Genomic DNA, 15611 nt, shown 5'->3' on the forward strand with positions numbered 1-15611 from the left:
AGTTGTTAATTTGATAGCATATATCTTCTGTAGTTTTGAGCATACCAATTCACCAGGTACTTCTGAATAATTATGAATTTGCCACAGAATGAAGTATCAACAACTTAAGGAAATACACATCCTTGAGAATATGTTAGTGCTGCTAATATATTGCCTTATTTTCATGTGAACAACCCAAACCCTTCCAAATGCATGACTATAAGCTCATCACTAGCATGAAAGATGATGGCTTCAATCTGGAAATATGTATGTCTCAGAAAAATAGACTGTATTTTCCATTGCATTTTTTGATTTGTTTTAGTCTGATGTGTAAAATCAGTTATTGCATGACTAGATATTATGCAATGAAGTATTACCAAGTCAATAGTGAATGCAAGTATTAGTTGCATATAACTACATTTAAATTTTCACCTTTCATTTGTGTTTTACAACTATTTGCCCTATTTTACTTTAAGCCTATCAAGTGTCATTTTTTTTCCTGAAACCTGTATATTCTGAGAGGGTGCATATTTTGCACACCATTTAATGTATTCAAATGAAAAAAACAGTTGGGAAATTTTGAACTCTAGAATTACTTTCTAATAAAATTTTACTTTCATATTACAATGCAATCTCAGTATTCTAATCATCTGACATGAAAACTACTATTTCTTGGGGAAAAATTAAAAATCAGCAAAAGCTCTCAGATGAAATTTTATAGACTTTTGTAACCCAGATAACTACTATTTTTGCACAGACATCTCTGGATGCCAACAAGATGTAATTAATAAAGCCTTATGCAAATCCATGAAAACAAAACTACCTTCAGTAATAACTGTTCCCCAGATTAGAGATGTAGAAGAGTATTAATATACATTAGATAATTTTAACATTTAGAAAATATACAATGAATTCTCATTAAACAAACATATTTGGCTAACTCCTGATTTATTATTTTAGTTTTGCTTAATCTTAGTGCAAGCTGAAGGTAGAGTGCAAATATTCAAATATAATTCCCCAGAGAAATGGATTTCGCCCTCAAAGACAATTTACTTCTATATCTTTACCAATTAAATCTGCACATCTAAAGTAGTTATTCATACCTGTTCTAAACAGAAGAGCAAGGCCAAGAATAAAGGTCTTTAACTATTTCTAAAAGGAAACAGTGGACTGCAACACGAATTTCATTGGTTCCCCAAGCCTGAAAGGACATAAAGAATACATTAGATTGCATTTCAGTTTGTGTTGTCGGTTTTAAAATAAACTTCAGAAACAGAAAACAAATGAAAGGAAAAAAAAAGATCTTTTAGTTTAAAACTTTTAAGACAAAAAAATAATTCACCTACACTTGTGCGTTTTAATTTCTCTATCTCAAGACTGAACAAGGCAACAAGTGTGTTTGCAGAGCAGCGCTTTATAAAAGCTTTCCAATGTAGTTATTACAATGCTTTAACAATCCCAGTAAGCCCCTGTGAATGTACCTGTGTTAATTCCTCTTTGTTTAGAAAGCAAATGGTAACGACCTACAAAGCCTGAGGTAATTTTCTCTGAGACCTCTCATTCCCTCCCCTGCATTACTGTCACTAAGGATATTGAGCATTCCCATGCTTTCTGTTTATGAAACTTATTTTCCTCTCTGCTGGCTTCCGCACACACTTATACCTTTCCCCTTTTTTCCCCCAGCTAATGTAAAGTGGAGCTCTCAGTTGGCTTCTAAGATGCTGGCATAACAGTTTGAAAGGGTCAGGATCAATAAAGCAAAGAGCAGTAAGTACGTTGACATTTTTTAGGGCTAGCAGACTTAGGTTTGGCCGAACCTATGCTTTCTCATGTTGTTTCCTGCATGGCACTCTGTGTAATAATCATGCAGGGAGTGAATACATTTGCAGGCAAATGGAGAAATGCTTATTGAACATCTCAGTTGAAGAGCATTTGGGAAGGAGACAACAGAGCACTGGACTGGGGCTCGGCACACTCAGCTTCTATATGAAGCTGTCTGACTCATCTTAGTGGCTCTGGGCAAATCAATTATCTCTGGTTTATCTTGTACTTGTTTGAAATTTATTGAGGAAAATTTCTGTGTGAGACTGATAACACATAAATTTTCCCCCAAAAATATTCAGTCAGAATACATTCCCTTCTTCTTCTACTCTTCCTCTCTGCTTAACTCTATTTTACCCCTGACAGTTATTCTTTATAAACAAAACCAAGTTCCCATCCCGACCCCCAAAAAGAAAACCCTCTAGTTTTCCTTTGCTTTGGATGCAACTGTTATCAGAAGCTTGTTACAGCGGACAGTGCACAAACACTAGAGCAGTTACTGTACTTTAGGTCCATACATGTTTGTAATATGATGGTTGTACTTATGAAATCTCTTTAATTTTTGTTCCCCTGCCTGTGCTTAGTGACTGGTTGAGTCATCCAGCCCTGCACTGCCAGGATGACCAAATGCTGCTCTGTTCCTTTTCAGCTACTTAAGGCAGCAGGGTAGCTCATCTTGCCTAACTGAACTTCGGAATGATTTTAAAAGTGTTGACAGTCCTTTCTTTTGCAAGAATACCTTTCATAACTCGGGGTCTTTCTAATAGTTGTCAATGCTGACAATGCCTAGTCCCCTCTGAAACTGATGGATGATGCTAGGTAACAGCCTGTGGCTGAAAAACGATCAGGATGGAAAAGGCATTTGAGAGAGACAGTCCTGATATGGTACGATTTAGGAGATGATCACAAGACATGATGTGCTCTTGTTAGATTACTGTACTTCACAGAATGAGTCAGATTTGGACCTTCTAAAGGCCTGAAATGTTTGTTGTAAGACACTTATCTCTAACCTTCTTCTGTTAAGCTGCCTATAAATTCAACTGAATTTCATTTGCAGAAGAAACCCGACAACAGCTTTTCTAAATAAAGACAAAAGGGATCCCAAAGCCTAAGTGTGTTAAGTGTTTACTTTGGATGAGAGTAGGGAGGTTGTTTTTTCAGCCACTGTGTGTTTACCTGACAGATTTCTGATAAGCAGTGTGATACTGAAACCCCACTTTGTGACAGTGCTAACACCATCTGCCAGGTGCTGATAGCTTGCAGAATAATGCTGTCATCAGCACTCAAGTGCTGATGGAAAGTTATTGCTTCAGTAACCACTACCGCTTTCGTCTTCTGTCTAATTGGTTGCTGACACTAAAAACTATTATTCAAAAAAAAAAAAAAAAGAAAAATCATGGGTCATTTTCTTTATCATGATGAATTACTTTCAAGCTACCTTGCAGTGCTACCGTTGTGTATTTATTGCTTTCTGCTTCCTGCCAATTTTACTTATCTACACTGTAGAGTGAACTTTATTGCCTGCCTATGATTGCTCTCAGTAGCTGATTTGGTGACAAATACCCATAGAAAGTTTCACTAGATCTTGATGTAGTGAAATACCTGTTAATGGCATACTCTGCTAGACACAGTGAGCCAGTCTGCTTCCTGAGGTAGGGTACAGTGCCATCATTTGCATAAACTTTCTTTGGTGTCAATTGTTACAGCTAAATTTCTACCAGCTGAAAACCAGGCCAGACAGTTTAAAGAAAATATATATAGAAAATTTTGGAAGTATTTTAATCATTAAGAAACCACGTTCAAATGCATTTACTTAAGTGTAAAGAAATACACTGTGCAGGCTGCACAGACATGCATGTCCCAGAAAGTTCACTCATGGTGACTGAGAAAAACAGACAGCCTTCATAGATTTACACTGCAGCATTGAGCTACTAAAACAAATACATGTGAAGAACCTCAAGTGTTTAGTACGGAGGAGAACATAATGTAATATAACTTAAGCCAGAATCAGTTCTCACTTGCGTCAGTCTAAATGGGGACTAAAGCTATTTTGGCTTTAAAATGCTGTACTGGAGATTTTGGTTTGGCTTCCTGTTTTTTGGCAGGATTTACCTTTCTTTTGCAGGATGCTCTGTCTTGCTTTAAAGAAAGCTAGGATGTCAGCATCAGCCTGGCTGTTTCCAGTCAGAGGAATAGATGTACTTGAACTTGGTGGGGTCCTGAAATAAGAAAGCACACTTGTGGAACCAACTGAGTAAGAAGGTTATTTTACTACTCAGTTATCTCCTCTCTTTTTTTTTTTCAGCATGGAGGACTTTGTTCTCTAGATACATTGTTCAAGATGGCACAGTCTAGAATCATAGAATGGCATAGGCTGGAAGGGACCTTAGAGATCATCTAATCCAACCTCCCTGTCATGGGCAGGGACGCCTCTCAACTAGATCAGGCTACTCAAGGCTCTGTCCAACTTGGCCTTGAACACCTCCAGGGAGGGGGCATCCACAACCTCTCTGGGCAATTTATTCCAAAGTCTTAACACCCTCGTACTGAAGAATTTCTTCCTAAGATCTAATCTAAACCTGTTCTCCTTCAACTTAAACCCATTTCCCCTTGTCCTATCAGTGGACACTCTTGTAAAAAGTCCCTCCCCAGCCTTCCTGTAGGTTCCCTTCAGGTATTGGAAGGCAGCTATTAGGTCCCCCCGAAGTCTTCTCTTTTCAAGGCTGAACAATCCCAGCTCCTGCAACCTGTCCTCGTAGCAGAGGCGCTCCAGCCCCTGGATCATCTTTGTGGCCCTCCTCTGAACACGCTCCAACAAACCTATGTCTCTCTTATGGTGGGGACACCAGAACTGGACACAGTATTCGAGGTGGGGGTCTCAAAAGAGCAGAGTAAAGGGGGAGAATCACCTCTCTCGACCTGCTGACCACGCTTCTCTTGATACATCCCAGGATGCGGTTGGCTTTCTGGGCCGCATGAGCGCACTGCTGGCTCATGTTGAGCTTCTCATTTATAAACACCCCCAAATCCTTCTCTTCAGGGCTACTCTCAACCCACTCTGTGCCCAGTTTGTATTTGTGCCTAGGATTGGCCTGACCCAGGTGAAGGACCTTGTATTTTGACTTGTTGAAGCTCATGCAGTTTGCACTGGCCCATTTCTCAAGCCTATCAAGGTCCCTCTGGATGGCATCTCCTCCCTCAAGTGAGTCCACAGCACCACACAACTTGGTGTCATTGGCAAACTTACTGAGGGTGCACTCAATGCCGTCATCCATGTCGTTGACAAAGATGTTGAACAGCACTGGACCCAGAACAGACCCCTGAGGGACACTGCTTGACACTGGTCTCCATGTAGACATCGCACCATTGTTCACAACTCTTTGAGTGTGACCATCTAGCCAGTTCTTTATCCACCGAGTGGTCCATCTGTCAAATCCGTGTCTCTCCATTTTAGAGACAAGGATGTCATGTGGGACAGTGTCAAATGCCTTGCACAAGTCCAGGAAAATGACATCCATTGCTTTACCCACGTCAACCAGCGCTGTAGCTTTGTCGTAGAAGGCCACTAAATTAGTCAGGCACGACTTGCCCCTAGTGAAGCCATGTTGGCTGTCACCAATCACTTAGTTATTTTTTATGTGCCTTAGGTACAGCTACCAGGAGAATCTGTTCCATGATTTTACCTGACACAGAGGTAAGGCTGACTGGTCTGTAGTTTCCCAGGTTGTCCTTGGTCCCTTTTTTAAAGATGGGGGTTATGTTGGCCCTTTTCCAATCTGTAGGAACCTCACCAGACTGCCAAGACCTCTCAAATATGATGGCTAGTGGCCTAGCAACTTTAGCCGCCAGTTCCTTCAGGACCCATGGATGTATCTCATCAGGTCCCATGGAATTGTGCACCATCAGGTTCTCTAGGTGTTCCTGGACCTCATCTACTCCTACTCTGGGTGGTTCTTCACTCTCCCAGACCCAGCCAACATCCTCTGTGATTTGGGTGGTGTGGTTCAAGTGGTTTCCAGTGAAGACTGAGGCAAAAAAGTTGTTGAATATTTCAGCCTTTCATTCCTTTCATTCCTTTCATTCCTCCTTTCAGAGGAGAATCAAGCTCAGGACCTCTTATGTGGATTCTTAAGATTAGCCAGTATCTTTTTAGTTTGATAAGGCTACATGCTTATCAGCTATAAAACCTCTCACAAAGGGTTAAAAATATTTTACTGCTGAGTCAAAGACTTACTGCCAAGGGGCAAAGCCTAATACAGTGAGTTTACCAAAGAAATGATGGATGTGACTATGTTGTGTGTTTGTTTGCTTTAGGAAAAAATGCTATTTATTTGAACAGATAATAGCATTTTTTGCCTACTGTGAGGGAATTAAGTTTTCATAAATACCCAGAAGTAAACAATCATATGACATTCATGACATTTGCTGACAGATGTAACTCCTTTGTGCTGCTGAGTCTCCAGTCCCAGCTGAGATCTTGTGTCTATGCAGTCAAATCATTGACTCACCTCTGTTTATGATAGACCCTCCGGTGGTATAAGATGATGTAGTAAAATGAAGCTATTCTAATCAGCTAAGAAAGCCAAGAATTTGGTTGAGTGTCTTTAGCTTTTGTTTAAAGATTAAGCACTGAAGGTGAAATGAGAAGTATAGTGATAAAAATTAAAATACGGAAGGACAAGCATTAACTGAAGGGAGAAACTTTTTTTTATTATCCTACCTTTGTAATTATAGTTATTTTCACTGTTCCTTACTGACTGTTGCAGTAGAATGTAATTGTGCCTGACATAAACAAAAGTTTGATATTCTTGTCTTTCTACTACTAAAGTCCTCAGTTGCTGAATTAGTGAACCAAAATGTAAAAAAAAAACATAGAAATGAATATGAACTTAATAAAATATCTCTTTTTATGTAATTTACAAGGTGATCTCAGAACACTAGAAAAGAACTATTATCGACTTTCATTTGATTAGCAACAATATAAAAAATAGACAATATATTTGAGAAGGTACTGTCTGAATTCTATTTTGGCTTCTCTTTTTCTTCTGTTTTTCTGAAACACAAATGCCATTTAAGACATTAGGTTTTGAGGGATGAAATTTTCCACGATTTTTTCCTGTTCTAGAAGTGGATTGCTTTGGAAAATGAAAGAAAAAACCCCTTTTGATTTGTTCTTAATAATGTAGCAGGAAAACCAGTAACTTAATCATATTTTCCTAAGGGCCTTAATAGCCAGAACTGTTGAGCACAATAAGCATGTAACTTCTGGAAGTATAGTGGCTTTGTATTTTGGTGGGAGAAAAGAACAATGAAATGAGCACATTAGAAAAAAATAGAGAAGGTGTCAAAAAAAAAAAAAAAGTAGCTTCTGTTAACCTGCTAAGCTAATTTTTCACAAAGCAGTACCTCTCCTGAGAAAATATGACATGTAACCTTCACCAAGCCTGACGCACCACCTGGGCTGCTAGTGTCATTTTATTTCACTAGAATAATTTGTAGGAGGGAGATTCAGAATATTTTAAGGACAAAATCACAAGAACGAAAAAAAATCTCTGCATAGTTCCTGCATTCTGCAATACTTACACACTCTGATCTCTCTTTATTTCAAATGTTTTTATTTACTCTCCCAGAGTCCTCTTCTCTTGCTGAGAAGACATAGTCATGAGGATTCACAAGCTCATGGTGAAAAAAGCCTCAGGCAGTACAAGAAACCACCTCTTTAATGGTGATAATGTAGCTACTTGGTGTAAAGCTATGAGACAGTTTTGGTGTTGTCTTGGAAGTTGGAGGAAAATCTCCAATCTCAGTTGTTTGTTTGTTTGTTTTTTTGTTTTTTTTTTTTGTTTTTCCCAAGGAGACTGATGTTAAAGACATTGATATAGGGTTATCTAGGCATTATATTACTTACTGGTTTGCTTTTTCCTCTGAATAGCCCGGGTATGCTTCTTACCTTGATTTTAAAGTAGGATTACTAGGAGTGATTGAATTGTTTTTCCCAGCTGGATCTTCATTAGGGCTGACTCCTGTGGTCTCTGAAAAACTGGAATGGGAGCAGAAATGAAGGAACAAACATAGCTCTTGTGAAGGGAATATTAATATATGCTAAGAAACTACAAAAAAAAGCGCTGTTTTTCAAGACTCTCTTTATCTATATAAAGCACTTGTTTACCGGAAGAGAATTTTCATGTGATGATTAAGTTTATGTAGAGAATGTGGCTACAAAAGACTTTGAAATAAGCTCATAAGATTATACTTTTAGTGTTTGCCTTCTAAGCAGGGCTTGTAAGGCATTTTGATGTATCCAATGTACAGTCTCTAACGGTATATTTAGTTCCCAAACTGACTGTTAGCCAAGTGAAGCCTTAGCTCATTTTCCACTCTTTCTTTACTCAGGCAAAATTATTACCAAAATCAGTGGGAGACTGGATAAAAACTCAGTGAGGACTTCGGGATGCAGCCTGCTGATGATAGCCAAATACACTGCAAACAGCTGTTGTGCATTCCTGTCCCTGCAGATATGGTTATCAAGGAACCTCTCCACTAGGAAGGCAGATTTCTGCCATGGGATGTCTAGGGACTCTCTCTTTTCCCTGGTGGTTGCATATGCTGCTGGATCTGGTGCCAATCTTAGAGAGAGTGGAAACATTGAATTACTCAGTTTTAGGATTTTTCCAGTAGATGGCAGGATTGGCAAGTTCTTGCTTTTCTAACACATTTGTACATTGTTGGCTGATGAATTGATATTTCTGGCAGAGAACTTGAAAAAGGAAAGAAATTTATTACTAAAATTTTACTGTATTACACTGTGCCAGGTTCAGTTTTGCTGAAGATACTGTGCCCAAGAGTGTAAGTCATTTTCAACTGAACAGCACCAGGTTTACTGAACGTTTCTCTTTAACTCCTCAAGTTCCATACCATTCGCACCTGCCTAAATGGATTGAAATAACATCAAGACTCAGCCTAATTCAACTAAAGGAATATCATATTTAATATTAATAATATTATTTACTTTATCACACCTGCCTATTACAACAGCTAGAAAGGATGTGTGATGTTATTACCTACTATATGGTTTAACAATATCTGGGAACTTCATATCATAGCTCTGCTTTAGGATTTCCTGAACATTTTTTCTGTTGATTTGGAAGTTCTTAAAAAATAAGTGATTTAGGGGCTCAAATTCAATTTTCTAAAAGGAGTCTGTGTCTGTGCCCTGAGATACCTACACATTCAAGTCATATAACCATGGTTTAATAAATCACTACACATCAACTGAACCATAGCAACCGTTCATGACTGTGTTCTTAGCCTGCAACAAATGTAAGGTAATGTGACTTAATTTGATCCTTTTTCATTGCTTTCTTTTCATTGAAATAAGTTTTTTTGCTTCTTATTTGCTATGAATAGAATGTATAATTTTATAAATACTGTGAGTCAGCTGAAGTAATTTATTTTTAAGCTGTAGTAGTTTATATGTATGAACCAATTTTTTCCATTGAATTTAAATTAAAATTATTCTCCAAAATTGTTAAATTCTCATTTTAAAGGAGACTTGGATCTAGATCCATTAAAACAAACTAGACATTACAGATGTGCCATGATTCGACCTCTAGGGATCTCACTTTCAAGTGGATTCCTGGACACAGGACAGTATTCCAAAACTTGCCTTAGAGTGCTCTGGGACAACTGGGCATCAGAGAAAGATGAAAGTAAAAAAATCACTTTAGACTGAATGAGATGATACCCAGGATCAGGAAATTAACATTGCTGTGCTCAGAGATGGACTTCAAACTCCTACTGTCTGCCTGTGCAGTTCCAGTCAGACATTTTTGTCTTTGGGATGCAAACTCTTCTGCAAGTCAAGAAAATGTATAAGGAAGCTTATAGATATTTTTTGTAATGACTCAAAGTGCTGCTTCCATATAAGAAATTAACAATTAGATTACTAATCTAACAAATGAGTCCCTCAGCTTGGCAGAACTCAAATCCACATTTTATGTATCCACAGATTTCCCTAATCCCTAGGTTAGAAGGATGAGCTTTATGGGGATAATTTACATCCTGAAGCTCTGATAATGTTTCTATGGCGTTGCAAGGTACATTGAATCATAAGATGGTGAAAGAGTGTAATTTTGCTGTGCAGCGGTTTGTATGATCAGATGCAACATGCTGCTAGTCTGTTCTCGGAAGCCAGGACTCTCCTCCTTCATCTGAGTGTTAGATGCTGTCCCAGTAATGAGAAAAGATGAGAAATTTTGCTAGTACTGCTCTAAATTTAATGGAAAGTCATTATGACAGCATGGGGTGGGGGTAATGATCCCCCTCTCTGTATGTTAAGCCTGAAGGACTGTGCATCTCAGGATGCTCGACAAAGCCAGGCAAAACCATAGCTGATGTGATTTAGTGTGATGATAGTCCTTCAAGCAAGAGCTTGGTCTAGAGATCTCTAGAGGGGCCTTCCAACCAACATATCTGTAATGTGTAAACAGGCACTGCTGGATTACAGTTTTGGATCTCGATGGACATACAAGATGCAGAAGTCCCGTCTCTTTAACTGGCTCCTAAGCTCTAACATTATTCAAGTTCTTCTGACAATGTACAATTCCCATTTTCATTCTGAATCTATCTGATTTTTCCTTGAGTTGAATTTAAGAAGTCACAAAGCACTGTTTCCTGACAGCTTCAGTAAAATTCCTGCTTTTCCTGGAGACTAAAGATAGTCTGGCAACTTCATATATCTCAGAGGTTTTTTCTAACCTAGTACCTGAAGTTTCACCCAGTCAGTAACTTGCCTTTTTGGGGTGGTCATCTGTTGGGAGTATATGTCTCAGTCAGGCATGGGGCAGCAGCTAGAGAGATTTACAGAGTGTTACTGCAGTGACTCCCTTACTGCAAGAATAAGCTGCTGGACTGACCAGCTCCATCAGGTACATAGGGTAGAGGAGCTGGAGACATGGTGAGTGTCATGGCATGAATGCTTGATTTACCAACTGGAAAAAAGTGGAAAATCAGGTAGATTAAAATGGAAAGTATAAAATTTGGTGTGCAGTCTTTGCAGTGTTAAAAAAACCTCAGCTGCAGTTCTGAAGTCATCTGAGCCTTGGACATGAGAGGAACACATGTTCTGTGTAAAGGCAGGCAAGATTCAAGCTGCTTAAAATCTGAGCATTTTAGTATTTGGTTACAAAATCAAATTTGGCCTAACTTGCAAATTCATAGATAAATTGTTCAAGTTAAATTGTTACCAACAGAATGTGAAAACCTTTGAAATGTCATTAATCAACAATGTTATTCCCAGATTATATTTTATTGTCATGTAACACTGCAGAAAATTGGCAGGAATGAAAAACAATTACGACAGAAAATACTACAAAATATGTAAACGTTTCCTTTGTTTCACATAGCATTACTATAGGAATTAAATTTTGTAATCCAGGACAATAAAAGTTAAAAAATCAGATGCTCAAACTCATTGGAGAACATGAAGAGTTATCTGAAAATATCTCCAAGGGAATCTAAAGTGGTAGGAATACTTTGAAGAAGCAGCTGAAGAGCCAAGGAGTCTGAGATTGAACATACTGTGGGGCTTGCTGGAATAGGACAAATGAGATTCACTAAAAGGGAATGAGTGAGGTTAAGAAAGATCTGACTGAATTAAAAAGGAATGCACTCCTTCTGAGAGAAGGAAAAAAAATCTAAAATTCCTTAGAAGATTTGAATAACTATCCAACATTTGCTTGATTCAAGGGGAATGCAAGAGCAGTTCAACACTAGTGAAATAAAATATTTAGTAACCTGAACAGACAAGGATCTGATAAATTTCTTAAATGAAAGCCAGTGTGGGAGAAGGATATATGAGGTTGAACAAAACACTGTGCTTGAATTCTGAAGTGGAGCAGACATGGAGTGCTGAGCCCAACATGCATTTTAAGACTTTCTGAAGACTTGACGAGAACCCATTAAGAGATAGAAACTCACAGACAGTATGAGTTGCAGTTGGCACCACAGCTTTATGGTAGAGACAATATAGAAAATTTGGATATTCTCTTTCAAGTTTGAGGGATTTTATTAGGTATTCCTTTTGAATAAAATAACTTCTTGATGATTATTTTAAGTTCTTCTTCCTTTCTCTTTGTACTGTGACTCAGGGATTGCTGATTAGACCCTTTTCTGTCTGAAATATAGAGATGGGTCATTCTTTCTCTACTTTGCACAGTTGTTCTTCATTTGACACAATATGCTCAGTTTAGATGAGATTTAATATTTCTGCAGCGTTCAAATGAAACATATATGCAAAGATAAATATAGTGTGGAAACCTGAATCTACTCAACAGGTTAATGAACATGAGTCTGTAAACCTCTACAATATACAAAGTACTGGCTTCAGCTATTTTAAATATATCAGATTTAGTGATGTGATCAACCTGTTCAAGAAATCAGCTTTCTTATACAGAAATGCTTTTTCTTGTGCCAAGCCCACTGATAACCCTTATGCCTCCCTTTCCCCTAATTCAGATCTCTAGTCACTGAAATCAACATTTCACTTCTTACTCTAGTGGGAGTAGGATCAAGCCAATGGCTTTCAAACTTTACTGACTAAGGCAGAAATGCTCACTGTTGAACTCTGCTACTAACACAGACTTATTTCTACACTTAACAATTCAGCTATTTTTTTTTCAATTGAAAGAGAGACATATTTGGCCATGAATCAAGTGCCTTTTATATCTGTGTATCCTTCTTAAGCCTCAAAAGGATTACCAGCTTCCCTTCTCTGTTACTCTAGTTATAAATTGATTTAATATAAAATACAATTTCAGGCTATCACATTCCCTTCCTAAGGCTTAGTTTTCTCTGGTAACATGACTAAGGTGTGCCAAACAATAACAATCCACATAAATCGTGCACTAGAAGGTGATCAAAAGGTTTTGTTCAAACACATATAAAAATCTCAAGAAAGAGTGCGGAATATACCTGTATCCTTTATATGCTGAGATAGATAATTTATTACCTCTAATCCTGAAGATTGTATTTATATCCATTCACACTCAGGAGTTTGTCTGAATGGTTTTACTTCATACTTACTCTGTCGACAAACAGCAGTCTTAGATTTCTGATATGCAGCCCACTAAGTTTTAGATCTTACATCTATTGAACACACCTGTGAACTGAATTCCATCTTGGAAATAGGTTTTATTTACACCACATTATATCAAATATAATTTATGTCAGTTTCTGCTTTTGTGACCAGTTATTCTGCTGGGTGAAGACAGCAATGTCGTTTCAGAGAAGGAGATTGTTGATTTCTAGGTAAGTTAGAAACAAAGAGCCATTTGTATCTCTGGACTATGTAACTGGGAGGAGCAATTGTAGCCTGGACTCATCCTACATAATCATGGGAACTGGGAAATAAAGTTCATGTGTCAACTGGGGTCAAGGAAATCCTTGGGAAATAAATATTCTACTGTTTTATACTCTTAAAAGTCTGTGAAATTGGAAACTTTTACTCTAAAATATTATTGCCTCAAGTAGGGAGAAAAGTAAATTTTCATGCACAGTGGGATGTTAAGCCTGCAGCTCCCGCCCCACAAAAAGCAGAAATAGTGTTTCTACTTCCATCTACATATACTGGAAATGCATCTGTGTAAAATACATTTAAACAGCCTAACATAATATAGGATCAACTTTCTGGAACTATAAGGAGGAAAGAGCAGTTAATTTCAAAATATCATTGCAAGAATATTGACAGATGTGGGAAAACAAAACTATATTCACTCTGACTCCCTCTACAATTTAGGTTCAAGAAGATGAATGTTCTGGGTCTGTGATACGTATGCAAGGATCATCCAGTCAATCTCAGTCAAAATGTGCATTACTCAGATACAGAAAAACTGTTCATTATAAAGAACATGATTTTTTGCAAGAGACTATGTGAGGCAGTACAGGACTCTGAAGTAAGCTTGGCAGCTGAAAGCAACGAGGCACCTTCTCCTATTTAATTCAAAACGCTAGACACACTTTTCTGAGACCTATCCTCCAGTAATAAACACAAATGGTAAAGGCATTTGAAAGAAAAATTTGAAAGAAAATGATAAAGAAACCAGTTATGCAATTTTACTTCTGAGCTAGGGTGGGGAAGAAGAAATCACGACTCCTGGAGGCCAGTCTTCCATTGCAGTGGAAAGTGCCTGGGCATTATCATATGTTCTTTTTAATTGTAGCTTAGACTGCAAAAGAATATCACTCTCCTGAGCAGCGTATCAGCACACCAACTAGAAATTGTTGTTCCCAAGAACAATGGAGCAGAGAGGTTATGCAAGAGGTCCTTAGTTCAATTCAGTACCAAGTTAAAGAGAGTGACAGTCATGGACCGCTTGAGCTAGTTTGGCTGACTTTGTGCTAAGCTAGACCGAAAATGCTCTCATGTTCTGTTCCACCAGCTTTCCTGTGGGACAAGTAACCTTCAGCCTAAAACCAGAAACAAACAGCTCAAATTTGGCCTAAAACCTGCCAGCCATTTGCAAAGTGAATAGTGTCTAAGTCTTGAGAGAACATAGAATAAGAACGGAAGGAAAGTAGAGAAGACTAGAGTCGACTTTCATCAGTTTTAGACATCTGAAAATGCCTTCTTAGACAACTTCAGAGGATTATGTGTTTCATTCTCTGTACTGATTATGGAGCATTTACTATAGATATGCAAAAGTTTACAGTAAAAATTAGAATATGTTTTACAGTTTTAAGAAAACCCAGTATTCATTATTTAGTAGTATGTAGGATATATTATGTTTGCTGCAAAGTAGGAAACGTAATTTATGCAGAGTATTGTCATAAAATTGTAGGTAAAGCCACTCATTAGAGAAAGATTAACTGTATAATGAGAAGGAGGGAGAAAGAGAGGGAGAAAAAGAGAACAAGAGAGAGGTGGAGAGGAAGAGTGAAGGAGAGAGAACACCTCCAGTTATTGTTAATGAATACGGAAACCTGCACATTCAGGTATGTGTTTTCCTGCACTCTACTTTGCTTGAAGGCTATGAAAGATCTATTACTGCAAATTAAAATTAGAGGTTTTTAAATCAGAAGTGACTGATGATGAAACAACTAAGATGATTACATTTTTTTACTGTAGAGGATGCATCAGTGTTTTACAATATCAAACGCAATATAATTGTGGAATAATATGCTGCATAAATGTAACACCAGGACATTTTTCAATAGCAAATCTGTCTAGACTATATATTAAATAATTTTAAAATTTTTGTTTGTTTGTTTGCAGCACCCTGAATACATTCCAAAGGAAATATAGCCTCCTGATACAGCAAAATTGACTCATAACAGGATTCCTTTTCTTAGCTCTCTGTCATGGAGTCCTGAGTAACAGATTTCCAGGGTCCCAAGGCCAGCAAGTCAAAAGAACTGAGTTACAATAAGCTACTTTCAATTTGATTGCAAAATAACTGAGTGAAAAAAACTCACGGTCATTTCTCTCATAACTGAAAATGCAGTGTTTGAGTGTGATATTTGCAAAAGCATCCTGGTGAACTGCACTTCTGCTAAAACTGCACATTCTTACAAGTAAGTAAGGAAGAGAAAAATGATCAATTTACCTGTTAGTTGATAGACGTTGCGTGGATTTTATAAACTGTGGATAAACACTTGTGGTATTTGGTGAGCTAACCACTTCTGGCTTTTCCTGCTGGGTTTAGATTGAAAAATGAAATTATGTAGGATAGGATTTTTTAAAGTGCTTAATATTGGCCTACAGGTCTCAGCAATAACAAAGTAGGCAATGACTCATTCAGAAAACACAGAGTCTG

The 15611-nt window shown here is 37.8% G+C and overlaps 1 protein-coding gene across 1 annotated transcript in view; it reads right to left on the reverse strand.

Moving 5' to 3' along the window:
• Positions 1 to 3119: 3119 nt before the first annotated feature.
• The window catches only part of KIF6 (kinesin family member 6), a 164891-nt gene continuing 152399 nt past the window's right edge, over positions 3120 to 15611 (reverse strand). The window contains exons 19-22 of the mRNA XM_086626191.1: positions 15402 to 15490; positions 7751 to 7840; positions 3913 to 4019; positions 3120 to 3163 (exon numbers count right to left, since the gene is read on the reverse strand). Coding sequence (XP_086482317.1) covers positions 3120 to 3163; positions 3913 to 4019; positions 7751 to 7840; positions 15402 to 15490 — 330 coding nt within the window. The remainder of the gene's footprint in view (positions 3164 to 3912; positions 4020 to 7750; positions 7841 to 15401; positions 15491 to 15611) is intronic.

Source organism: Tauraco erythrolophus, chromosome 2 (assembly GCF_009769465.1).
Source record: "Tauraco erythrolophus isolate bTauEry1 chromosome 2, bTauEry1.pri, whole genome shotgun sequence".
NCBI lineage: Eukaryota > Metazoa > Chordata > Aves > Musophagiformes > Musophagidae > Tauraco > Tauraco erythrolophus.